Source organism: Gobius niger (genome assembly GCF_951799975.1).
Source record: "Gobius niger genome assembly, chromosome: 2".
NCBI classification, from domain to species: Eukaryota; Metazoa; Chordata; class Actinopteri; order Gobiiformes; family Gobiidae; genus Gobius; species Gobius niger.
This window is the reverse complement of record NC_136853.1, coordinates 39,106,608-39,134,604: the sequence shown is the minus strand read 5'-3', so window position 1 is coordinate 39,134,604 and position 27,997 is coordinate 39,106,608. Positions and strand designations below refer to the sequence as shown.

The 27,997-nt window shown below is 40.4% G+C and overlaps 1 protein-coding gene and 1 long non-coding RNA gene across 2 annotated transcripts in view; one reads left to right on the top strand and one right to left on the bottom strand.

Annotated features, from left to right (window-relative positions):
• Positions 1–1,144, top strand: part of LOC306960201 — a 508,646-nt gene extending 507,502 nt beyond the window's left edge. Inside the window, exon 2 of the long non-coding RNA XR_013792661.1 lies at positions 5–1,144. This is a non-coding gene — a long non-coding RNA (uncharacterized lncRNA). The remainder of the gene's footprint in view (positions 1–4) is intronic.
• On the bottom strand, positions 1,059–27,976 carry nampt1 (nicotinamide phosphoribosyltransferase 1). The gene is made up of 11 exons (XM_079552480.1): positions 27,771–27,976; positions 18,316–18,472; positions 16,123–16,226; positions 15,313–15,441; positions 10,038–10,196; positions 8,401–8,537; positions 3,904–4,129; positions 3,648–3,767; positions 3,422–3,562; positions 1,335–1,469; positions 1,059–1,200 (listed from the first exon to the last, which is right to left on the bottom strand). Exons 1-11 carry the CDS (start codon positions 27,822–27,824, stop codon positions 1,090–1,092), a joined length of 1,473 nt encoding a protein of 490 aa, XP_079408606.1. The 5' UTR covers positions 27,825–27,976; the 3' UTR covers positions 1,059–1,089.
• Between the last annotated feature and the right edge of the window lie 21 nt (positions 27,977–27,997).

Below are 27,997 nucleotides of genomic sequence, written 5' to 3'. Positions count from 1 at the left end.
TGAGAATAAAATGGCCAACTTGCATCTAGCCCCTTTAAACATACAAGGAAAAAAGAATACAACCTCAGGTATGTTTTTATCACAAGGGAACGTAAAGAACTTGGTTGAACATGATACACAGGGTGTAAATAGAAATAATATACCCTCTATGGGGCGAGTTGGGCCTTCATGTGTGTACACTGCGCTTTACATTATAGTGACGAAAGGGTGATCATTAGTATAGTCCACAGATGCATCAATAACATTTGTTTAAGCTTAAGTAGACAGGTAGTACATGATTAAGTAAGGCCTTTATAATCGGCATCAAAGCTACTGTTTCAAAGCAGGTATAGTGTATTGGTATAAACATGGCTTCATATTCTTTTATAGTTGGAAGAGTACAGAAGACCGGTCTGCAAATGTTAAAGGTGCGCCAATACATAGCACGCTCTTGGTTTTTCTCCTTCACATAAATTACGAAGTAGACATGTATTTTTCTTAACTGTACACAATACATGGGTTACGATCATTGGTGTTGTAGTTGTAGAAGTAGCAGGTGTGGCTTCATATCACTCTCATTCTAATAACTCTAAGTTCACATCTCCTGTCGCTGCTTAACGGCCATTTAGTTCCCCCGAAAAGGAGAAACATACAATCAAACAATTTTGAAACTGGCATGACAAAAAAACAAAAACGTTTGCTGACACACTGGCAAATCAGCAGCCAAACATAATCTCCTGAACGCAATGTGCCAGCCGCTCAGTGCAGCATGTCGCTTATGGCAAGAGCACAGGGATGTGAACTCGTGGTCGGGCTTTTAATATCTACAAGTGTTCAGTACCTCTCACGCAATACCTTATCATTCATTTCACACACGTAGGATGGTGTCAATTTTAAAATCTGTCGCTCACTCTTTCGGGACCTATTGTTAAAGTCCAGGTAAATGTAAGAGCGTCAAAAGTACTTAAGGGTTCAGGGGTGTGGGGAAATTTGCAGTGCACGCTACCCTCGTTTTGACTGGGCGACGCCAGAGGTCAAAGGTGTAGGGTCAGGGAGGCTGTTTCAGGTTAAACTGGTGATTTTTCTCTTTTTTTTTTTCTTTTTTTGAGCTCAGTGCAGCTCCTCCAACTCACTCTCTTTGAGCTTCGCATTGTCTCTGACTTCATCGAATGTGTACGTCTTCACGATCTTCCCATTCTGGAAGACGGTGTGTAGAAGGTCCTTGAACACAACGAGGGGGAAAATGTCAGTCTTTATCAGGCAGCACATTAAGAGAACAAAATACAAAAACGACAATATTTATCTTAAAACTCACAATAGTAGCATTATATATTGTATACGTTGCTTGTACTCACCACTCCGTACTCCTCCAGTTCGCCCTTGCCCTCCTCTAGAGTCACGTAGTCCCCGTTCTGTCTCCGGTGCAGAGAGAGACGACCTTTCTTTGACCGTTTATTGGGGTCTGCAACTGGATCTTTGAATACATTAACCTAAGAATAGAGAAGAAAAGAAATGATTAAAAATGTTTCTTTCATTGGGGTTGCAGGAGCCTATGATAGAAACTTAAGGCATGAGGCGGTTCTACACTCTAGTCACAGGACAGTCATGTGAGATGTGTGTATAACATTCACTCCCCCATTCCCTCACAAAGGAGTAACGTGGTGTGAGGACTCGAGACAAACATTCTGGATTTGGATGAACCCAAAAGCATCCTAATGCCAGTTCTTCATGCATTATGTTTATTATACATGTTTGATATTGATATATTATTGATATATATTGTTGCGAGATTTGACATTTCAATCTGACCAAATATCAAAGAGCTGATGGATTCATGCTTCAACCCACAGGTGGTTAAAGGAATAGGCCATAGATATAGAACATATCTCAGTATGTAAAAACGGTGGCCTATTCCTTTAAATCACATGGGAGCATTGGTGTGTGTGGGCAGGTTTCACATTTGTCGACAAAACGCATTGCTCAATACTAGTAAACAACACGGCGATGTTAGAAAAAATACATTGTTCTTTTTTTTGTGTTCTTGGTGCTGTGAAGGCTGATTGTGCGTGTGAGAACAGCAATAAGTATCACTTGAGTAATGTATACATATGTACTGTATGATTAGGGCTGAACAATGTTACAGTGGCTTATTATATATATGATGTGGCTGAGCAATGTTGAGATAACGATATTATTGTGATATTTCACTGGACTGTTTCAACACGATGTTTTCCATTCTAGTTGAACACAGATCGTGGGTGACTAGTTTTTTTCAGCAAACTGTGTCAAAGGAAGACTTTAAAACAGCCTATTTGTCACATGGTTTGACAAATAAAAAATGTTGAATCTTGAAAACTAAACTTAGTAAATGTTTAAAACTGAACTTTCATGTACACGTTCATTGCATTGTTTGCTTTTGGCTGAGGTTGTAAAAAAAAAAACGAAAATGTCGATCTTAGTTGGATGAAGACTCCATGTTGCAATGTGTTGTGGCTTCTTGCGATGTGGTGTTGCATCATCTTATGTCGCTATGCAATATTTATAGCAATATATTGTGCAGCCCTGACATATAATTGAATTATCTATATATTTGAGATTATATGAGTTTTGTACCATGCATAAAATGAATGAAAAGACTATTTATTAAAGGAATAAGCCACCGTTTTTACATACTGAGATATGTTCTTACCTTAGTTTAGACAAGTTCATTTGTACCTGTCTGGTCTTGGTGACTGGTGCGCCCAGTCATGTAAACACAGCACAGACGGCGTTAGCATTTAGCCTCTCCTTCTCTATAGCTCCACTAGTGAGATATTACTGCGCGGATGTATAGTTCCCCTCTTTATCTGCTTAGAAAATCCACATTGTTTAATTTTGTGTAATTATACTTTATCGTGTAACACTTCACGTAACCATATTTAAAAAGGGAAAACGTGGAAGAGCTTGGTAGCTTCTATCTTCACCTCGTTTGGAGCTATAGAGGAGGAGAGGCTAAATGTTAACGCCATCTGTGCTGTGTTTACGTGACTGAGGGCACGCGTGAAGACCAGCCAGGTACAAATGAACTCGTCTAAGCTAAGGTAAGAACATATCTCAGTATGTAAAAACGGTGGCCAATTCCTTTAAAAGACTAAACATTTAAATGCTTTAGTGCTTTGTCGTTTAGCGTGCGCTGGATCAAATCAGCAGCAAGTATCCAAATAAAAGTCCTTTTCACAAACAGTTTTAACTTTTGTCATCCCAGTTTGATATTACTGTATCTGTCCTTTGCTAGGACAGATACAGTAATATGCTAAAATATGCATCTTCTTGGACAGCGTGAGAACCCAACAGGTGTCAGTAACGTAAAGTCAGTGTAAACTAAGTATTGGCACTGACAAAAAAAAAGAGGAGTCAGTTTTATTAGCTATGTAAGATATCAGTACAATGAGAATAGACGTACCCCGAGCCCGTTGGTCACCACGTAGCTGCACTTGAACGAGCAGTTGAGCAGATCTCGTGTGAGTTTCTGCAGAAGAGCCCCTCCGGACCCAAATGCAATGTTCTCAATGGACCACCGGTGTTGCTTCATGCCCTCCACAATCTGAGCAAAAACAAACAAACAAAAAACTCACATTACTACAACTGTTAAGTATAAATGAAGGCCTGTTTAAAAATGTTATCTATACCTCTTGTAGCGTGTTGATATCCACGCCATCGCCCTGGATGACTCTGATGTATGGAGGAAGAACCTTGTAACCTTTGGTGTTTTCTTCTGGCTTGAACTTCTTACCGAGGATCTCCAGAACCTATGTCAAAAAGAATATCAATATAAAACATCTATCCAAGTACCCACAAAACACAAGGATTAGCGTTTGAATATGTCTCACCACTTAAGACTTATTACTTATCCTACAAAGCATGTCTACAACAAAAAAACATCACCTTCAAAACCGTATCAAGGGGGTTCCCCGAGTCAGGACGGACCACCAGTGGGGCGTCTGCGCTGCGCGACTCGATCAGGCTCCTGAGGTCCTCCCCCCAGATCTTCTCACAGGCATTATAGATGTCGTAACTGTCGCTGACGATAGACACCGGGACGTTGGGAAACTGCTTGATGATGTGTTCAAAGGCGTCCTTTTCATGGTCCTTGCCCCACGCTGTGATCGTACTGCAGTAAGAAGGGCAACGTTTAGCAGAGGTGAGGGAAGCAGTGAAGAAACTCTTAAATTAATACTGCTTTTGGCACTATTGGTAGATTATTTGGCATATGTTTTACTGGACGGGACAACAATTTGTACAGATGGGCCTGAGGAGTGCTGCCAATGAGAAACACTTTTATGTAAAACTAATTTTAGACAATACAATTTCACACAAAGTAACAACGTTTGATATAGCTGAAGCAAAATCCACAGGTAGAGCATCCAAACGAAATGTACTTCACATTCCCTTGCTAACCGATTGTATTTTCTCAGATTCGCCTTTACCCACATCTTAAAGCTTCTCAACTGGAGAGCAACAGTGCAACGCCTCATTTGAAAGCTAAGAGCTATAAAAGTGATAGTAACTTGTCTGTCACGTTGCCTTTTTGTCACTTTTTTGTTGTGTTTCTGACACATTTTATGTCGTGTTTTCGTCTAATTCCATTTGTGTTTTCGTCTCTTTTTTTGGTCACATTTTTGTTGGGTTTTCATCCTTGTTTTCTCCACTATTTTGATGCTTTTTTGGGGGGGGGGGGACCTGCCTGGTCTTCACGCGTGCCCTCAGTCACGTAAACACAGCACAGACGACGTTAGCATTGAGCCTGAATGTGAAGTGTTACACAATAAAGTACCAGGAGTACTTCGGCGACCGCACAGTAAAGGCTAAATGCTAACGCCGTCTGTGCTGTGTTTACATGACTGAGGGCACGCGTGAAGACCAGACAGGTACAAAAGAACTCATCTACGCTTAGGTAAGAACATATCTCAGTATGTAAAAACGGTGGCCTGTTCCTTTAAGCTAGACTGTTAAAAATGTACTCTGTTCAAGTGGGGGTTAAGAGGTTAAAGCCTTGTATTTTCAGCCTGGTCACGGTGCTTATCTCTGCTGTGCGTGTGCTTTCGTTCACACATACAACAGTATCAGGGACACACTCATTGGCAATGTATACTGACTGGGGTTGCACAATACATTATACACATTTTTGTCACTGCAACACTGGGTGAGACAATATCATTATATTGCAAGAAGCCACAATACAAAAATGTCTGAGATTTCCATTTTTTTTAAACAGACCCCCAAAATAATATACAAGCTGTGTGCAAAAGTTTCCAGAATGCGAGTAGTATATTCAAATGCATTTAAAACACTCAAACACAGTTATAGTGGCAATGCAGGCGTGTGTGTGAGCCTATCTGGGAGGAGCGGAGTCACAAGACATTAATCAAGCCGCAGTGTAAGAGTTTATCCAGAAGAGGGCAGTACGTCATAGTTATTAGCCAGCGCAGAAGGCCACAGCGGGCCAGAGTCATTTTCAAAGGTCAAAAAGCTACTTGTGTTTGGTTATACAAATAGGCCTGTCGATGTACAGCGAGCTACAGTTTTGGGCAAGTACTTACAAGCAAACACAAAAAGATCTACAGAAGGGGAAAGCAAAAAGTTTCACTCAAATAATTGACCTTGGCAATTCAGCTGCCACAGAGCAGAATAAAAGTGTTGGACAAATATTACTAAAATGAGAAAGATTGCAGTAAGTGTGTACATATAATACACACAAGACACATTTCAGAGTTGTTGAAATGTCAAATGCAATTATATTTTTGGAGGACAGATATTTAACCCCTGAGAGACCTTATCTCTCTGGCACAGGGCGGTCTCGCCTTCAGATGGTTGGCAGCCATGCTCATTTAAAAGGCCAAGCGAGGAAAGCAAGAAAGAAAGTACACATATTTAACAAGTACTACTGACAGCTTGAGGGCTATGTGTTCCTAATCAAAACAAACCTATGTATGGGGTGATGGCAAACACTCTGTTTAAATGAACTTTTGTTACTTTGCTATGAAGCCGAAACCTCAGGTAAATTGACCCGATATGAGACCGGGCCCCAGCAAGTCCATTAACGGTCTTGCACCAAAGTGGAATTTCACTAAGACTCCTCCCACTGAAGCACAGACCGAACAGAATTAAGAATTACTTAACCAGTCGCAATGTCAACAACAGCCACCATCCCACATTGCACTGGTGCGCACCAGAGCATGGGGTTTACTGCCTCATCGGACATGGGGCATTAGTGGGACCAAGGAGCAGACTCTGATGGAGGTGGACTAGTGCCATAAAACACAACATTAGTATCAAGGGAGCAACTTCTTACAATATACACCTCCAGTAGTAGTGGTAGAGAACTCCCACCAAAATGTGACTGTTATAAATGAATGTGGGGCTGACAAGGCTCTTTTCAGGTTAACACCATAGTAAAAACAAACATTTAAAGTGCGATAGACAGAAGGATTGATACAGTGTTTTTGACGGATGGATGAATTACTATAATTCAATTCAACTTTATTTCGGACTCGTGGTCCATTAAAGTACAAGACATTTGTTCATGTTACTTTATTCACTTTTCCTTGAAGTTTGAATTCCCTCTTTGAGCCACAAGCCCATCAGAATTTATCTAGACTTGGCACAGACACAACGGGAGTTAACTGGCCACAGTGGCCAACAATAGGTAATACGTCAATACAGTGTTATTTGATCATGTCAAGGCGGTGAGCTGCTTCATCTTCTCATAAAAAAAAAAAGGAGTGCCACAACTCAAAAAACTTTGGAAAACTCAGTTGAATGTCCCCCTTAGAGACTGATCGAGCAGATAATAAGATACATTAACACTGGCTAAATGCAGACAGTAGGGATGGGTACCGAAACCCAGTATCAGTTCGGCCCTGGGGCCACGTGTGACAGTCAACCCGGACCGATAAGCTCCAGCCTTAACGGTCTTCTTAACGGGGCCGCTGTGTTGCTGCACTAATCACGCACGCTCAAATAATCACACTAAAAAGGCTCTCTCCGCTCTCAGGGACACATTCCCTGCATCGGATCTGTTCACCTCAGCTGCCCCGCACGAGATTGCACGGTGTCGGCCCATCTCCGCGTTCTTCCTCCCTCTGCAGCCGTGCAAGCGGCGACGCAGGTGCGCGCGGTAAAGACACGCGGTGTTAGACATTAAAAAGTTGCTTATTGTTGCTCAGAAGCTGCTGCCCGAGCTGCTGCCGCTAACCCACTGTGAAAAGCGAAATGTAACAACCTATAGACGAGCCATGCGCACTTTTCTTCATTCATAAATACCGGAACTAAAGAGTTTCGGGTGGAGTCTAATTTTCCCCATACGGTGGCACGAGTGCACTCACGCAGGAGTCAGAACGAGCCGGTGATGACCCACTGGACACAAGCTGAGCGTGACCACGAGGACATAGGAGTTCATTATTATTTATTTTTAAGATTTCATTTGAGCTCAGTCCGCATAAATCTAACCAACAGCCAAAACACTCATGAGACTTAATCCTTCATTTACTAGATAATTTAAAAAAAACATAATTGTACACTTGGGTCTATATTTGTATTTACCTCCCATAGTAAATGTATTGGCAAAAGGAAAATAAATGAGGTCCAAATGTAGAGCAATAAAACATAAATATAGGCCTACTGATAAGATAAGGAGCATCGATAAGAGTGGGAGTATCGATAAATCCTCAACAATACCCATCCCTCGCAGACAGTTCTAAGTTCTAAAACGGTGTCGTAAAACAAAGCGAAAGATATTATTTTCAAAAGTAAACAAAACGCTAATATCCGGCTATAGCCTTGTGCTAGCAGCAGATAACCTATAAAAGCAGTTTAATAAAAGAAGCTGCCTATAATTGGGTAAACACAGTAACATTACCTCTAGCTGTAAACCAAAGATATCTTTTCCCCCCACAAAGCATTTCTACCATTTCCAAATACACACTCCACATAATAAAACTGACCGTGGCCTTTACCCAACGGATGATAACAGTAGAAAAGAAATGTCTGTGTTTGTAGATAAAGATATTATGTTAGAAGAAAGCTTTAAAATACCAATCTTTTCCAGGCATGGAGTAGAAAGGAGCTTCTATTCTAGGCGCTAAATGGGACAGCATTTACCAACCTTGGATGTCCTTAATAAAGCACGCTGGAGCCACCTATCATCATCGCACAAACTGTCTCTCCTCAGCGTTTCAGTGAAAGTGGGCGGTGATCTAGTGCCCTACATCACGCTGGAAATAGTGCCTCTAATGCTTCCCAACGAGGAGGAAACACTGGTGGAGCGGTTCACTGAGCCGAGGAGAGCTATGTGGCGTCATCAATTCACTGTGACAGATGTCGAGGCTGTTCGGCAAGGACAAAATTTCAATATAAACGCACCAGCTGTGAGCGGCATCCTACCTGTGCTCTGCGGCGGGTACGGAAAACCCTGGCACCGGGTCCTTAGTGCCGTAATACTTCTTGATGACGCCGATGCCGGCCACTGTGTCCGTGCCCTTGAAGTTTACCAAGTGAGCCGAAGCCCCGATGCCTGCAGTCTACAAACAGAAAAGAGAGATCATTTGTTGTAGATATGAATGCAATAGAATCGATCTTTGGCCAATCTTAATACTCGTCATGGAGCATTATTATAATAACGTCTACAGCCAATTCTAAAACAGCAACAGCGCCTGTTTTTAGAGTTTGGAGGAGTGTTATTTTGTTTTATTTGAGGTTTCTTCAAAAGGGCTGTCTTGTCTATGTTCATGTATTAAAAAAAAGTAATACATTTATTTGTATTGCAGGTATTGCATCAAAAAAGGTCAGTAACACACACTCCTCCCCCATTATGACATAGTTATGTTAAACTCCACTTCTTGACGGAGCTGGCAACATTTCTTAACTAACATTCAACTAACATTGAGGTGGAGCAGCTGAAAAGTCTATGGCGGTAACTATGGTTACTATGGTAACTGGCGAACTGCAGATTTTTTTGTCTTAGTTTTTGGTTAATATATCAGTATTTACTGGAAGAATCCACATGAAACAAAAACGGGATCAAAGTTCATAGTCTCCTCTGTCAGCAAATATAAATGTCTAATTATTTTCTCTGAAAGGCGTCCAAAAGTGGTGACAATATTTGAAAACATGAGCGTGATGTTGGCCAATAGGAAGGACTTTGTGTGGTGGCGTCAAAGCTCTACTTCCGGGTCCGAGATATACGAGAAACTACAAAAAACTCTTTAATACCACAATTAATATTCCTGAAACTCAAGAGAGAATTACTGAACATACTTATTTATCAGGTCCATTAGCCAAAAATGCTTTACCTACTGCTATAAAAGTAATATTTACCAAAATCGGTACATCCGGGTTAGTGGAGCAAAATGCTAACGGCGCAGCAGCTACGCTAACCCCAGAAGTACCGACTTTAGTAAATATTACTGTTTCAGCAGTAGATGTTGCATTTTTGGCTAAAGAGTCTGAGAAATAAGTAGGTTCAGTAACTCTCCGTAGAGTTTCAGAAATATTGTTTTTAGGAGTTTTTTATGTTTTTTTCTCTAGTACCTGGTCGTGACGTCACACTTAACAAACATATAGAGTTGTATAGGCCCCTGCCCTCACCCATCACATTCTAGATCATGGAATAATTAAAGTGAGGTTAACATCTTATAATGGCCAAATACCTACATTAAACTGCAATTCTACAGTACAATCTACTCGCAGTGGATGCTTGACCATAAAGGTTTAATGCCACTTCTTTAAAACTAAGCCCATTGTAACCCACTGGAAGAATGAGCTTAAACATTTTTGCTAAATCTCTACAACTAATTGAGCAAAGCTAATATTCTTGAAAGTTTTCTAATAGATTTCAGTGTACTTGATTGATTTTTATGATGCTTTTCATGTTGCCCCAAGTTTATTTTTATTTGTTTGTTCCTCCCGCTACTGACTTTGACAACATGTGCACAACTTACCTGGTTTGTTTGTATCTGTACATTGTAATTAAAAAACAAAAACAAAACATAGTTGTGACTAACTTTTCCACAAATGGGTACCTCTTGTGATGACACGCCTCTGTAGCCAAAGTCGTGTAGTTTGTACTCGAGGCCCTCCAGGTTTCCTGCGGTCTCCAGTAGGTACTTGGCCAGGATTTTCTTCTGTTCTCTGGAGTTTGTGGCGACTGTGACGGGGTACCAAATCTGCACCAGAATAGTCTGTAACAAAAAAAAGGACATAATAATTCGATATACATGTACAACTTTGACCCCATCACCAGGCTACCCGTGCACCTAAGGATCTGTTCTAGTATACATCCTGCTGAACTCTAAAGCAACACAGTGCAGATGAGGGATATACAACTTTGTTTATGATGGAAAACTCCTGCACTACTGAGATCTTACGCTAACATTTGACATCAGCTTTTTTATTTGTTTTCACTCTTTTATATTGTCCGTATTGTTTTAATGTACACACTTTTGTCTGCGTATATTGCTGTATGAAAGAGAGTGAATGGTTAAAGGTAGAAAAGCGCTACATAAGTTGCATGTTTACATGTTTTTATTTCAGCAGGAAACCAATACCAACAAAGTATAGCCAATTAAAACCTCCTTAATATGATTTTCATTCTATGCTTTTGTTAAGCTTCATCGGTGTGACTTATATTGTACATTAGGGATGGAGGATGGTGAAGATCTCAATTTATAAAGCACTTTCCACCTACATTAGGCTCGCAAAGCGTATTAGGATTTATGTCTGTACTTATACTGTATATTTGCCTTTAGGGGATGGGATTGATCAGTGCCCTAACTTATGCTGCCTCCAAGGTAACTGGAAAAAGGATATGTCCGACTAAATGAATGCTCCATCTCCTCTCTAACAGCTCTGCTAATGCTAAAATGGTAGGCTAATGTGTTATGAATATTTCTCCACATTCAATAAAAGCTAAATAACAATCAGTAGTGACAAATAACAAGTGTTGTCAAATGTCAATTTAATGTTGTAGTTCAATTTGTATCTGAAGTTGAACCAGTCGAATGATTTCTGAGTTTGCGAGTCCTAATTAAGAGTATTTGCAGTGTTCCAGAGCATTATTCCTCATCGGAGGTCAACCTTTTTTGACAGTTACAGTTACAGTAATGGTGGTACGCAGCATTACTGTTCTCGATTTTATGTTCACTCAACCTGGCAACAAGATAAACATGTGATATGAAACAGATATTTCCTCAAAGGACATTTAACCTTTTCAAAGTCCCTTTAAGGAAGATCTAAAAGATATTTTCCGTTGTTTCATACAAAAAGACATTGTTTTCAGGAATGAAGAAAGCCTAGTTGTAAAGTCACTGATCCTTTGTGATTCTGAATGAGCACAAAGACTGAGGTTGAGACCAATTGTTGAGCTGAAAGGAAGCTCAGCAAAGACTGCCGATGTCTGTTCATATCAATCTGCTTTCCGACCATTCATCTGGGTCTAAACCCCAAAAGTAACAGGCTCAAAGGGATCAGAGAAAGGCAGCGGGCTCATTCAAGAAGTCGTCTGGGAAAAGTATGTGTGCCAACTTTGGATCCAAATGCATGCACAAACAGATTATGTGCCAACTAAAGGTTTGGGGCTGGCCTCGACTTGCATTGAAACAGTTTAATGATATGGTTGGACAATGGTGCCCATCTATCTGCTTGCAAAAGATCTTAAAATGATTGACACCCTAACCTATAAGTGAGTTCCTGACGTGTTTGCATGACATGACAAGCAAGTTTTATCACAACTGTTAAATGTTCAAAATAATCATAGGCCAATTCACGTGCATTGATCTTTTGAATATCTTGAAGATTCAAACACAATCAGATATCCTGGTGTGGATACCAACTAGGGCTGCAACTAACAATTACTTGGTAATCGATTAATCTACCGATTATTTTTACGATTAATCGATTAATCGCTTGGCTGTGAAAGGTGCATGGAAATTGTATTTCTCCATTTTTTTTTTATCACATAAGCTAAAGTGGTGCCGCTTGAGGACATGTTGATGGAGTAAACTAAAAGTAGACGTTTGTAGGAGGCTCTTTGTTCTAATTCTGCTTTCTGATTGGAAGAGACAAAGACAGATATTAATGAAATTTATAATGTACAAAACACTACAGACCCTAACTTTAAAAACAAAGTAGGTTTACTGAAATAGTTGACAACTTTTTTAGTAATCGATTAGTTGTCGATTAATCGATTAGTTGTTTCAGCCCTAATACCAACGTGAAGACTTTGCACCTGCCAGTTTCTTTACCGCATTGTTATGATACTGTATGTCTAATAATGAAGTTCACTCCATCCCTCAGCTTCTGTGCCATCTTTTGACTCATCTTTTTCTGCATTAAGTACCTAAATGACGACCGCATCCTGTCTACATTGCCACTAAGCAATGCTGAAAGTACGGGTAAACCAGGTTTACAGTTTGACAGAAACTCAGCCATTTCTAAACTAATTTAACTAGGCCAAATCAAGAGGTTAGTATTCTAGGGCAGGTCTAAAACTTACAGGATGAATGTGGAGCAGTGTAATGAAGTTGCCTGTAAATAATAATTTGTTGTGTTAACTCAATTAGCCTGAAGGGGCACCCAAATTACACATGCACCACATCAACAACAAGGGCGGAAATATGGAGAAATCCGTCCTTTGGACTCGTGCTATAAGACAATGTACAGGCCATAAAACTGTACAGTGTCAGCAGGACTTTTTATCTTGTTCATAACAGTTCATATGCAACAGTATGTAATGTGGAACTTGAACAAAAGGCAGGATAAATGTTAATGAACACTCTTTGAGAGTGATTACTATGTCAAAATAATATACTTTAATGCTCGGAAAGTCTGTTTTAGTGAAGGCTCTTCATACAAAGTTACTGTGTCATCGTCATATGTTCAGTAAAATGCCAAGGACACAAAATGCTGTGTGTCCTTGGACAAAACACTTCAACTGCTTTGGCCACAGTGTCCAATGTATATTGTATGTGTGTGAATTAGGGAATGGCTCCTGGTGAGTAAACACTTACTCATTTACAACTGGGCCATACTGTCGCCGATGGGTCAATATATTGCCTATAATGTAATATACTGTATCAGCTTCCTTTCATTGCATGCAGTCAGAGTAAATATTAGAAAACTTTCCAACACAAAACAGGTGATGTTTTGCAATAAGAGTCAAAATAGTGGCAACATGGCATCTAGGTCAATGTAGGAAACTTAATGAAAGATAAGAGGTTATGGAGAGTAAAGCAGCCTGAGGCAATAGAAAATAAGACAAAGCAAAAGAAACAATGTCACCAAAAGTCACGAGTAATCAGACAGTTATAGTAAGGAATTTGGACCTGGTGATGTGTTCAAGGACAACTCAGTCTAAATTTACACCAGCGGAGCATGGAGCTATGAGTAATGTTTGTGAATATTTATATCAGTACTAAAGAGTGTGTGAGTGTTTTATTGTGTGTCCACTCTATACTTTTAATAGGCCATCGTGCATCACTCAGTGTACTCTTAGCAGTGGGTGAACTCCCTTGAAATAGTTGGTGACATAAAGGGTTTAACATATAACACATTGCCTTTTTCCAAATAATTATTTAAATAATCTAAATTAAGGGCAACACTTTTGAGGGAGTGGGTGCTCAGTAAATAAAGTAAACAAAAGACTTTCCAACATGTTGGAAACCACTGGTTTAGACCATTGCACTAGTGCTGTCCTTGAGTGACATTAACACAGGCCACAGCATAGCAAGTCAATAAACTGTCAGTCTCTACATGAGAGTAAAGACCACACTAGAAAGTCTGCAGAGGCTGGATTGGATTCATAAAATTGTTGCAGGGAAATGAATGAATCACTGTAATGATTAAATTAAGAGATATCCTTCTATAAAAGTTCATTCATTCAAAGCATGAACACAATCGTTCATTTGACACAAGGGTGGCATTTATACAGCTTGCCTTTAGTGCCATTTGATTACAGTTGAATTATCAAGACATGGAAATGTTTATGAGTCATTACGGGCCGTATTCCGCGTGTAAGAAAATGAAACACAAAGGTATGTAAGAAGGTCACGTGCTAAAGCTCTCAGTATAATCCTAAAACAAGCAAATATGTTAATCTACCATGTAAACCTGTATTTTTTCTATAGAGCAACTAATCTTGAGAAAGAAAAAAAGCTTCACCAATACAGTAGAAAAAATAAAGTGAAAGATATTTTGGTAGTTGGCTATAAATAGTTGAAGTTAGCATATTTGCAGCTAGCCGCAAACAGCTAGCTCAGGTCGCTCCAGTGATACAGCCTATGGTGCACTAATAACGTCAATAAAGCCAGTAACTACATACAACAGCCTTTATGATGATCACACAAAGATCTGGGATCGATGCATTTGTGGTTTATGGCAGACTTTTACTCAACAATGAGCTGTAGCGGATGGTAAAATGCTAACCTAGACCAGCCATTGTCCACTGGCCTCTATTGAGGCTTAAATACTGAGGAAATCCTAGCGTAGACCATGGGGGTATAATTACAAATTAATAGGACATGTCAGTAGCAAAGAGGGACAAGTTCAGTGCAGTGTAGTGCAACCAATAATGTAGAGAGGGCGCCACACAGACAGTTTTAGGTTTAAAAGTGAGATTTTATCTAATTTGCACTAAAAAATGACAAGGACATGAAGAGAGCACTATAATAAACATATTTATGCAGTTTATAAGCTAATAAAAGTTGATTTGGTGTTTAGTTATCCTTTAAGAATACAGGGTAAGGCATAAAGTCTGTTAATTGGGCACAATTCCAAAATAAAGAACTCAAGGTTCTTGCAGCAATACAGCACAAAGGTCAAAGTTGTACATGTAACACAGGAAAATGGAAAATGATTGTAGCAACATGTTTTTTGGTTTTCGTTTACCTAACAGAATGCTAAGTTGTGCAACATGGTCTGTGCCCACTGTTTAAGAGAAGCTACAGTATATGGTACAACAGTGGAGTAGAGACAGATTCTAACACATTACTTCTAATGTAGCTTGCCACCACAAAGTATGGAGTGAAAGTAACATTGTCTCATGTAAAGCGTTTTGTGACCATGTCTGTAAAAGGCACCATAAAAATAAAGTCCTTTCCTTTTCCTAGATTTGATGGTGGAGTAGATTTTGAAATCAAAAACAATGTGCTTGTATTTTATAAAATCATGTGATCCCTTCTCGGACACGATGAAGTCACTTTTATGTCAGTATTCAATGAGGTGTGCCAAATCAAATCATCTTCTTGGGTTGTACCGGGACAATATTGACCATAGGCGCAGACAGACCAAACAATGACTTACCTCCACCCAGTTGGTGAGCCAGTAGCACTCCGGGTCTGTGCTCTCCACCGTGAACAAAACGTTTCCTCGAGGAATGACACTCCCCTCCGGCACTGCCTTGATTTCTATGGGAAGGTGCCCATTGTATTTCTGTGAGCATGAAAAAAAAAGACTTACTCTACAGTAACAGGGCCTTTATAGTGAAAGTGCGTCAAGATCTCTATCAGGACTGTGCAAACACAACTGAGAACACTCGCTCAAAGGGACGACAATTATTTGACATTTAACAGCGCATCTCTTCTTTCCTTAGATGACACTGAACAATATGGCAGATCAGCAAGTTTTGTTTGAAGCACAGGAAATAGGACAATATAAGTAACTCTAGTCTACTTCTAACCACTGATAGTTTGTAAGAATTAGAAAATATGAGGTACTCTCTCCTAGGTGCTGTAACAATACGGTAATAGCCTTGGCTTGAATGGCCTATTCTTAAATTTTTTGTCAATCATATTTTATTCTGATCTACCACAAATAGGCCTAGGCTTGGAGAATGAATTCAGCATGGACTTCATCATGGAAAAAAGATATTTGATGATTTGATGAACTCAATATATATACTGAGGAATTATGTTTTTGAGTATTACTATTAGAATATAAACTGCATATAACAAGGTAATCATTGTAAGTCCCCGCGGGTTTTGTTCATAATGTTTTCGCCAAGATGTCTCAAACATCCTCATTACTTTAGAGTAAAAAGTACAATGTCTTAAAACTCCATGCTGCATCAATGTCAAAGCCACAGTCATCACTGCAGAGTGAACAGTAACATACTTCCAAAATGTAAGTCCAGCCGGTCTCGTTGAAAACATCGTCCTGAAAGTGTTCTCTGTAGACCTCTTTAGCTTCCTGGATCTTCTCTGGAGTCACTACCTTTCCTGAAGAAGAAGAAGACAAATATTTGAATGGAGTATGAGGGGCAGAAGGGGACATGCCAGGAATGCTATGTTGCATTTTCTTTGCAACCCAAGCATCCTGAAAAGGAACCTATTTGAATGAAGTGTTTTTCAAGGACTTTTATGTTGTTTTTTTTCATCATTATTTTTAGGCAATACAACTTTCGTAGTGAGGCTAAATTGTCGACTGGACTGGGTTGATTGGGTTGAGGATGCTTCGCTTTTATTCACAGTAGCTCTCAGCTCTGGTGCTCTTGTCTGCCATCTTGCTTTAAAGGTCGTATATCACGCAAAGTCAACTTTTTGGAGCTTTTAACCATGTTGTTAGGCCATTTCCTTATCAATAACACCGCCAGAGTGATTTTTGGCTTCATTCATGCATGTCTGTGTAATCCTCATGAATCCTGCTCTCTGACCAGCTGCTCCGTCCTCTCCTGGTAAATCACTGACTTGGGACCATTTTACGCATTTTACGTCAGATTGTAACCAGAACAAAGTCATTTTTGTGCTAAAGTTGTGAAGAAGGGGCTTTTTTTTCTTACCCAACGTTCAGCGTTCACCGTTGGCTGCTTGTGGAACATTGGCCAGAACCAAAGTGGATTCACTTATAACCAGTGCGATTCCCACAAGAAAACTACCCAATGGAGAGGCCAGAGCAGTAAATCAAAACGCGTGTTAGCCATTTATGAAGAGGTGTTGCAGATGTCAACTCCTTTTAACTGCATTGTAAAGTAACTTCCCTTATTGCTGCGATATTATATATTTCTACTACTGCTAATGTTGCATGGGCGGCATCAACTCGGAGAGAGGGGCGGAGTTAACTGAATCCAAGCATCTTGTCTTCCAGGTTGGAAAAATACTTAATAGTGGTAGTGGTACAATATATCATATAAATGCCTATAGTTTACTTTTGAATGGCTAAAATAGCATGATATAGTCCCTTTAAGTTTGTCTAAGAAATCTGGTAGTTTGAAAATGAAGCTCTGTTACTTTTTTCTGCTGAGCTCATAGAGACTCGGTGCGCAGACAGCTGGCCTTTCTCCTTCAGACGGTGAAAGAGCAGCTGTGCCTTTGTCTTGCATCCCCTTGTTCTCCCCTGAACCTCTCCTGCACAACCATGAAATCCTTTTAGGACCAAGAGGAGAGTTGCATTCTTACTCCCTCCCTTCTTTGCCCCTATTGGCTTCCTCTCTCTCCATGTGCCCTTTTCAAACAACCTTCACAACTTCCACCTTCACCAACTTGGGATAATTAGCAGTGTACAATAGTTAACCGTTTTGTATTAATTTGGTAACGGTCTGGCCAGTGGAAAGTGCATTGTGTTGCATTTGTCAGTAGCACCTGCCCTACTAAAGAATTCTTGAAGCATAATAAACTGAAGTGCACTTCAAAGTGACCCTACCTTCAGTGTCAAGAGAAACATTGACTCAACAACATTAGACAAAACTTTGGAATGACAGTTTAAAGGAGCCATGTGAAGCTTTGTTCAGGCTTAAGGCGTCCACTTTAGACACCTTAGCCATGGTATTTTTCAAGTACTTTATCAATGATGTCTGAATAGTACCCCTCGGTTTGTAGATGTTATGAATGCAGTACTGCAAAATGCCAGCAGAGGGCACATCTTCCTCTTGTGTGCTTTGGTGACCAGGGAAACAGTGCAAGAGCGAAACTTTAAAAGCACTACAGGCAGACTAATCAACGCAAGGAAAACTTTGCCCATGAACAGGCACAGGAGAAGATGTCTGAACAGTAAAACTGAAAAAGAAACACTGTGTGTGTTTCCTGATAAGGCCCTTGAACTCAATGTAAAAAATAGTCTTTTGAACGATTCTTTGGAATGATCAGATGCCAAAGATATGAGCCATAAATGTCATCCATATAAACTAAATGGCTTTCGGCTGCTTTATGTTCATGTTAAAGAAAAGGTGCCAGTCACATTGAAACCATAAAAATAAATGAATAAATGAACAGTACATAATACAACTGAAGCCCATATTGATATGTTTATAGGAACACCGCAGTGTTTACATACATAAATCAGCCCGCACATACTTTCACAGAAATGACTTACCTTTCAGATATTTGTTGAGAATGTACTGTAGCCCATAGAAGACAGTCTTCTCATATTTTACTTTTCTGTTCTTGCTTGGTTCTGTCCGCTTCTCGCGACACTCGAAGTAGGAGTATACTTTACTCGTGTTGGGAGGATACTGTTTGTAATGCGTAACCTGCAGAAGCACAAGAAAACGAGGAAACAGATAAAACTTCATGTGAGATACCTTTTCAACTCCAACTAAATTATAAGGATTGTAAAATCACAAGCAAAAGAACCCTGCAACCACTCGAATAAAAATAATCCTCCTCCTACCACAATGACCACTACCGCTGCTGCTTCAAGTACTGCTAGTAGCAGTAATGTTACGACTGCTTCTTCTGCCACTTCTCTGGCGACTACTGTGGCTTTTAAATTGTTGGAATGGCTCGTCAATCCCCACTTTCCCATCTAACAAAAATCATAATCGTCCAAAAAAATGACTTAATCGATCTAGATTTTATTTTATGGTCATATCGCCCAGCCCTATTAGCTACACAATGTAATATAAAGCTATAACAATGTACATTATGGATCAGAAAAGACCAGGAACTTAGGAGACCTGATGAAATCTCCATTGTGTTGAAAGAGTCAATGCGAAATAATCCTTCCCTTACAGTTGCCACACAAAAAGCAGTAGTTCAGATTTCCTGAGGCGGTCTGGACTTTTGATAAGACCATCAAGGCCGGGTCAGTTTTCAGGAGGTATTGTCCTCGGGGAATTTTATCTGTGATTACCACAAACTAAAGCAATTACAGAAAAGGCATTTATAACCCTTCTTAAATATCATTAAACCTCAAACAACTCACAACTATTTCGATCACTATTCCTATTCATCAAACGGGAGACTCTGTAAATGTCGTGAGTGGCTTTAATTATGCTTTATCTATATGGGGGGAACTGGGAGAGTTGGGCAACCACTGCTCCATCTATCGGCTAACTTAATCTGGACTGATACGGCGCACAAATAAATAAACTGAAGGGCATAAAAACTTGTCCGGGCATGCTCCTCTCAGTGAAAATAAAAAAAGACACAGCTCTGTAATTCATGAGAAGTCAATGGTGGCCTAACCCTATCAATTAAATACCAGAGTGAGTCAAGGTATTTCCACAGAAGCAGAAGCACATGGGGCATTTCAAGAGTTTAGCGATTACAGTAAACTCTCTGTAATCACGGTCAGAGCAGTTGGAAAGTTAAGCCCGATGAGAGACTCGGCTCCAAAAATGAATGCAAGCCATTGTTTTTTTTTAATGGTGTAGCTTGAGGATTCCAGTATTGGGACTTAAGAGAGAGTTTGTACAATAAGTAATAATAAGTAGCACATTCCTAAAGTGTTTTCTATAGGGATTGTTGTAGCAAATTTTTCATTTGTTTCCAGACTTGGATCAACTTCAGTTCAGAACTTTCACAAAGACTACACTCATTTCATAAGACGAGCTCACTTTCCATTACTTCAACCCAGTTTACTAAATGACTCTACATTTTCTGACCTTTCCAGACTTAAGCACCCAAATCTGACCACACCTTTGTCTTTTTAGGATTATATATACAAGGTGTGGAAATATTTAGTGTGTCACTGTTTAGGCGTTATGTTAAACTGGTTGCGAGAGAGGATCACAAAAGGAGGAGACGCTTTTGAGAGTTGAAATGTCAATGAACTTTTCCAGTACTTTGACCCTGACGTGTCCTTTCCTTCAAGCTTTCGGTGACTCAAAATAGACCCACAACATGACACTACGCTGCTGCCCCACGTGTGTTGATGCATTCACACACGCACATACCACATTAGTAAGCATGGATATGTTGTATGGGGGAAAATGCGAAATCATCATGACTGAGCAATATTTGAATAGAATAGAAAAGCTTTACTGTGTATCCATTAAAACCACAGGCCTCTTTATAGTGTCTCAAAATAAATTAAATTAATACCGTAAATACTGCATTGGGAAATAGAAAGAGACAGACCCAGAAGGCAGACAGCAAAGAAATGTGGGGAAGTTGGTTGGTGTTTATCCTGTGGTAAACCAAAGTATATCCCGGATTATCATTTGTAAAAAAAAAAACGGCATCACACCTGGACAGAGTATGGTTTGTATAATATTGGGAAATGTTCAAGATCTCAGTTGATTGACCCTCCAAGTACTGTCCCTCCCGTTACTGAGCCATCTCCTCGCACTACAATGACCCGGCCGCTGCATGTTTCCACACAATGACTTGGAGCTCCTCTTTCAATCCAAACGACTGCAGCACAAAGACAGTGAGGTGCCCTTGTTTTCGTCATGTCCAGTGAATAAAGAACTTGTCCCTGGGCTCTTCATTCGCCCATAGTTTTATTCCACACACACCGGGAGTTATTACACAGTCATGCGGTTAAACCCAAATTCATGCCTTTGAGCAACAAAAAATTAAATGTGGGAGTTGAAATAGAGCACAGGTGACATAATCCTAGAGTTACAGAGAGAACAATTATAGCCTGAGGTCAGATTTGTAAGTATTACTTATAATTAGCACTTGATTTATCATCAGAAACTGTTTATTAGTGGCGCAAATCATATAAACGAGTTTGTGAGACTGAAATCTCAACTGCGCCTACTTTAAGTACCACTTTAACACTTTAGCACCCATTGTCTCGCTTAATTATTAGGCCATGTGTGACAAAAAAGGAGGCCACTTGATAACTTGATCTTTTTAAATCAGAAACATCAGAATGTTCAAGAAAATAAAATCCTATTTTATTTCATGACTTTGGGATACTACTATAGACCCTTTAACTGCTGACATCATCAGTGACATCAGCTGGAGGCAGGAAGTGATCAAGAGAAATAAGATTAAGCTAAAACTAGTGATTATGAGTGTAAAACTACACTCCTGGTCCTGTTGTGACTTAAGGCGCAAGAACAAGAGGAATGACATTTTAGACGATAAAATAAGGTTTATCTGATATTTCCAAAAACAGTTAGACATTTTTTATTGTTACTATGACAACAGCTACAATGGAAATAGATAGGAATCTCACTTCCTGCCTCCAGATAAGCCCGGAATATTTACAAACAATTAAAGGGTCTATATGGAGGACTGAAACTCAAACAATCAATGTTTATTGGCAACTAATAATTAAAGGGGGGGTATTATGCAAAATGGACTTTTTCAAGCTTTACATCATGTTATTAAGTCATTCCCTCATTAAAAACATGCCTGAAGTGTTGCCTTAGCACATTCACGTATTTTCGAGTAATCTGTAGAAACTCTGATGGCGGCCATTTTAGGGATAAAACGCCTGATTCCTTCAGGAAACGCCCTCGACCTCCAGGATACGCCTCCGACCTTTCGTCACCAGCCGAGTAACCAACCACTGCCCCTCAGCAGAACCCCCTCCCCGCAGTGTCTAGCCCTAAGATGTAAACAGAGTCATCATGGAGGATTAGCTTCATGTGTTGTGAACCCCACAGCAGACTTTTACAAAGACACACATCAGTGTTTCTGTTACCGAAACACCCGGGATTAAAACCGGTGACAAGAACACTTATTTCAGTGTCTGGTTCTGCGCTGGGCCTTGATGATGCACAGGGCCTCCGGGGAAAGCTAATGCTAAGCTAAACCTCGAGTCATCACGTGAAAACGAGAAATATGCACACATAAAGTCAATAAAACCACCACACACATAAAGAACCGTTTAACAATGATCACACACGGAGCCTGGCTTGTTGATTTGGAAGTTTATTGCTCACATTTCATCTACAATGGGTCATAGCCGAGTGGTTTTCTCCCGGAGCTAACAAGCTAGCCGCGATAAGCTAACGGGAAAATTCACTGAATACAAGCAGCATATTATGCATTGAAAACGTCACTAAAACAGGCAACTGCTTGAAGCAGCCTTTATGACGATCACACACGGAGCCTGGCTTGTTGATTTCGTAGTTTATTGCTCACATTTCATCTACAGTGAGTCGTAGCCGAGTGGTTTCTCCCGGAGCTAAGGCACTATTAGCCGCGACAAGCTAACAACCTTCACCTTCACAACATTCATTGAAAACAGGCAGCATATTATGCACAGATAACGTCAATAAAGCAGGCAACTACTCGAAGCAGCCTTTAAGATGATCACACAATGAGCCTGGCTTTACACATTTGTGGTTTATTGCAGACTTTTCATCAACAATGAGCTCTAGTCGATTATAACAAGCTAACGGGGTAACCTCGAAAAACCACTGTCCACCTGCACAGATAATGTCCGTCTTTTGAATCGTATGGGCTCCTGCAGATCCTGGTGTCGTCCATGGGGGTATAGTTAGAGATCCATAGGGCATGGCAGATGCAAAGAGAGAGCCTCCAAACAGCAGTTAATTTTCAGGCAAGAGCCTCTTCCAAGCGTCCGGTGTGGAAGGTTCGTCTCCAAATAATATCCTGTGTGGCCATTGTTCCCAAAGTGATAAACAGTAGCTCCTTTCCAACAATAAAAATTAAAATGCACCGATCGTAGTTTCAATACTGTTGAGACAAGCGCAGTGTTGTTGTGATGCCACAGACAGCGTGTGGAGGGGGCGTGTCGGAAAAGGTCAGAGGTTCTTAAAGAGACAGGGGCCTATTTCAAGTCATTTGCTAACGCCATTTTGAAAGAGCAATTTTATACAAGGCAGTTATTCTAATTTACTGCATTTACAGACCAACAGAAGGTTTCGTCATCATTGTAGTGTGCTATAGACTGGTGCTATGTGGCTGAAAAAAGCATAATACCCCCTCTTTAAAACATCACTGAAAATGTCTGCCTAAATGCAGAAATAAGTAGCTAAATGAAATGGTTATCAAACATATCTTTTTGCTGCATTACTCTTTTCTTGATTCCGTTTCCCAAATGCAAACTAAGGGGGCGGTCTTCAGATAGGCAGACCTGAGCAATCGCACCATCGGGGTCAGCAACCTTCACCATCAAAAGAGCCATTTCGGACACTTTCAAACCAAATTAAATTCTCAAAGAGCCACAATAGTTTTAAAGTTCAAACAACCCAACATTATTGTTGATCTGATTAGAAAAATACAAATCACAATATTTGGTGGTCTTCAGGAAAATGTGAACAAATCACATGCCACTTCCAGCATTCTATTGCATTTTAGATGTGATATTTTAGCTGTTTCCATTGATTCAGCAATCTACAGTGCAAAACTCATTATTATATCCTATATAACACTGTAAATGGGACGCCAGATGCCTCCCAACCCCCAACTTTCTCCGCTCCGCCCCTGCTTCACTCATTGCATGTCCTCACTCTGCACCTTCTCTCTCCTCAGTCTGTGCTGCGGGAACAGCTCCATAGATCGTTACAAACTCCTTTACCAGGACCTTTGAAGACGTGTTTGACATTAGGTTTGTGACTTTACGTTTTGCATTTTGCGAGAGCAGCGATGATTCGTTTCAGCACGAGTGGGTTGGATTGAAGTTTGCATTGTCGCAACTCTTGTGCAGCTTTATTCAAATAAAAAGCATTTTGCTACTTAAACATCAGAGGCTTGTTCTGGTGGGTCTCGGGAGATCTGCATCAGGTTGTTTCACCTGCGGCTTCTCTTCCTGACATCGAGTCGAGCTGTCAATTGAGAGATAACCTCCAGTCCCAATGAGTTTATGAATGATTAACACTAAAGTCAATATTCCCTGTTTATACAGAGACTACATTTGCGTAAATACATTGGCTCATTCAAAGTGAGCTGATGAGAGCGACGAACAAGCACATATACACAGAGAACACTGACAGGGCTGATGTAGGCTGGCCCAGCGCGGAAGACTGGGATGAAAGACAGCGGCGCGGAACCAAAAGAGGAGAGATCGTAGTTTACGATATGCTCTCGTACCGTTTTAGAACAGACAGTTTTTCTTGACAATTCATTTAGGTCATGCCAGCTCCCAGTTTCATGGCTGAGCCAGTGGGAAAAAGCCACTACAAGGAGGCGGATGAGTTGCTGACCCCTGTACTCTGAGCTGTTAAGAACAAAGTATGTTTGATGATCATCATATTACGGCTGAACGATAAATCACATTTGCAATTTTATCGCAATATTACACAACGCGACTTCGAAATCAGCCATTGCAGCTGAGGGCCGGCCCATGAAAGTGAATGTAGCGGCAAGACACGGTGACGTCCGCTCCGCCGTCCACCGCGTGCTTTTGTTTACTCCTCAGTCTAGTTAAAGTGAGCGGTAGATAATGGATGTACTGTGAAAATATCAAGGTTTATGACGGATTTCCGGATAGTCCTTCGCCACCGTAAAGGACTATTGCTTTTTCATCCGTCAGCTTTGCGTTAGCTGCAGCGCTACCGCCCTGATGCACTGGTCACAGAAACTCCCTCACCTCCAGATTGAAACGTCTCTGCCTCCACTGCTTGCAAAGAGTAAAGAGTCGTTTGTGGCTCAGTTTAGGAGGCTTATGTTTGGGAATGCTTGGTATTATAGATGAGAACTTATCTCACAACCACTCACTAAAAAGACAAGAGCAAATAGCAAGAAACGATTTAGGCTATTTACTAAATAAAAATATTCAGCTTAAAATTCAGCTTAAAAACCGAAATCGCAATATTGATTGAAAAAAATCGCAATATTGTTTTTTTTTGTCAAAATCGTTCAGCCCTATCATCAATGTATTCATGAATACGTATTTATTTTCAAATATTTCTTGGTTACAAACACTTAACATATAACACGTTTAACAGCTCCTTTCACATTACACAAGTTGCTTGGCCTGCCAGACTACATGTGTTTCCCATGAAGCGTTTACAAAGACATGTAAACACTTACATATCTTTGTAAACGCTCAGCAATTTCCCGGTGGGCGTGATTGACAGACAGGATCAACTAATTAGAGAGACGATGGATATAACGCAGGAACAAGCGGCAGGAGGCCTTTTCAGAACGTCCTTTTCCACGAGGAACACTTCCAATGCTCTTTTAGAGATTTTATATATTTTAAAATGATGTAAAGCAGATGAAAGAGCAGAGAAAACAGTGTATCGATCGCCGCGCAAGGCATCTTTAATGTTTTGCAAGAGTGCAGTGAAAACTAGCGTCTCTTGGTGGATGAGCTCCCGCCTTTCGGTCCGTAGGTGGTTCGATATTGGTAAAATCGGGATATTGCCCAGACGGTTCTTGTTTTGAACAGAACATCTGGCTGGCAAGGCGATTACAACAAGGTCCTGCAGCAGGTAGTGCTAAAACTTGTGCTATGATTCATATGCTTTACGGAGACAGTCAGACAGTGTTAATTTTGACAACATATTATATTTTAGTTTTAGTCTTAGTCTTTTGACTAAAATGTAATTTAATTTTAGTCGAGATATAGTCTAAAAAATCTTTTCAATTTTAGTCTAGTTTTAGTCGACTAAAATTGCATGTCAATTTAGTCGACTAAATTTAAGACTAATTTCGTCGGCTTTGCTTTTATAATATGTATCATAATCATATTCAATAAAGCTCTTCTGCTTTAAGGAGCTGCTTCCACATGAACAAAGCTCAGACCTGCTCCTTTGACAGTGAATTTACATGATATGAGGCTCTTTCAGACTATGAATAGAAGTTTGGATGATTTTAGTCTCTTCTTTTCATTTTTATTTAGTCTTATTTTAGTCGACTAAAATATCTGGACATTTTAGTCATAGTTTTAGTCTCATGAACAACTTTTAATTTAGTTTTAGTCCAATTTTAGTCGTCAAAAATATCACTTTGACTAAAATTAAGACTAAATATTTTAGTCGACGAAATTAACACTGCAGTCAGAGCCATACTGCGATTGCTTTGGTCTGCCTATTTGAAGCCCGCCCCCTTGGTTTGCATTTGAGAAAGAAATCAGGAAAAGAATATAATGCAGGATGTAATAATGAAGCAGGGACTAAGAATGAAAGTGGAAATAAATTAATAAATACTAATAATAATCGGTGATTTTGCGATACATTGTGGTTTCTTACAATATAGGTACTGCATCACCTAATATCGCAACACATTGTACAGCCCTAACGCACAATGGAACAGTGAGTGCTTCAGAATTCACTAAAGCAGTTGTGCCAGTGAATGTCGATAGTAGATCACACCACATTCATGCCAGACAAAACATATACCACTTTCCTCATTCACTTGGCCTATATCCGTGTTCTGTCAAGGCGTGCACCCTGGCTGAGATCTACTAACACCAGCTTACTTCAGGGTGATGCTGCTCTGCCTGCATCATGCATGGTCAATTGCTTTGTGTTGCAAATAAAGCCGTACGTGGTGCGTGCGGCCAAGAAATGATTCAATACAGGGCCAACTCGGAATTATGAGAACAAGGTTTGACTGCCTTTCATTTCCTGACAGATCCCATTCACAATGTGCCGATCAAAAGAAATGCCACTGATGATTCAAACATCAATAGCTGAAAGATCAATACCGAGTGATTTAGCATGCAATGTAAAAACAATTAAGATCTGTGTGATGTAATACCAATTAAGAAGAGCTGTAAAGATGAAAAGTATCTTATTCATAATGAAATGAATGACCTTGTCCATACTATTTATCAAATTATTATAATTGCTGAACAGTTACATTATTATTGAACAATACACGGATAACACGCAATAGCTAATAATAATCTAAATATATTTTACTCACAGCACTCCTCACTTTAACCCAATGATCACGTGACCATTATGGTAACCGGCCTGGGATCGGTTCCAGCATCCCCACACACAAGAGCAAGCTGCCACCTTTCCTTTTTTTTTGTCCCACGACAGCGACATTTAAAACATTTCTTAGCTTAATTTCGCATATACAAATTGACCTCCCATTCAAGACAAGCAAATGAACTCTACGAACCGCTATGTCTTATAAGCTTGTGACTTTTTTTTTTACTTTCGGTTTTGATTTCTGGTAAGCGATGCGTAATAAGCTCCATCACGGCACAGATCTGATGAATGGGGTTAGCATTGGATAGCCAGCCATGTGCAGCGCAGTGTATATAACCACAGGGTACTTGCTAGCACAGGCAGCTAACACTACTAGCTTTTTTTTTTTAAATATCAAGTCCCGTGTCTCTCAAAGCTTCACCCTTGTGCCGCTGCTGCCGGATGCTAACAGGCTAGCCCGCTCGGCTAGCAGGACGCAGAGCCGGTGGAGATGCCTGGTGGTGCTGTTAGCGAATCAGGGATGCTTTCTTCATGAATGGGTGCCTTGCCAGTATAGAGTCAAAGCTACAAACTATCCCATCCTCTTCCCCATTTCCCCTTTGAGCCCCGTAGAGAGCCGCCACAGTCTCTCCCCCCCCCCGGTCAAAGCGGCAGCAGTGATGGCCTCAGGATAGATGATGAAGAAGCCACCTTGAGTTTCAACACGGTTTTTTTTTTTAGAATTATTTTTTTACCTTTATCCCTCCGCGTGGGGGGGGCGTTACAAGCTAACGTCTGTTGATATGGTTACCTTGTATGAATCGGTGGCCAGCATAATGTTGAAATCGGTGTTTCCGCACTCCATCTTTTCCCCTCGGTTGTGTTGAGTCAATCGCAGCTGTCAGTCGTGTTGTGTCCGTGCTGCTGCAGCCCGGTGGGGGGACTCTCTTCTGTGTGCGCTCTCTCTCCTGCCTGCCTGCCTGCTGCCTCGCGGTGCGCGTAGGGGAGGAGGAGGGCAGGGGGGAAGGACAACGGGAC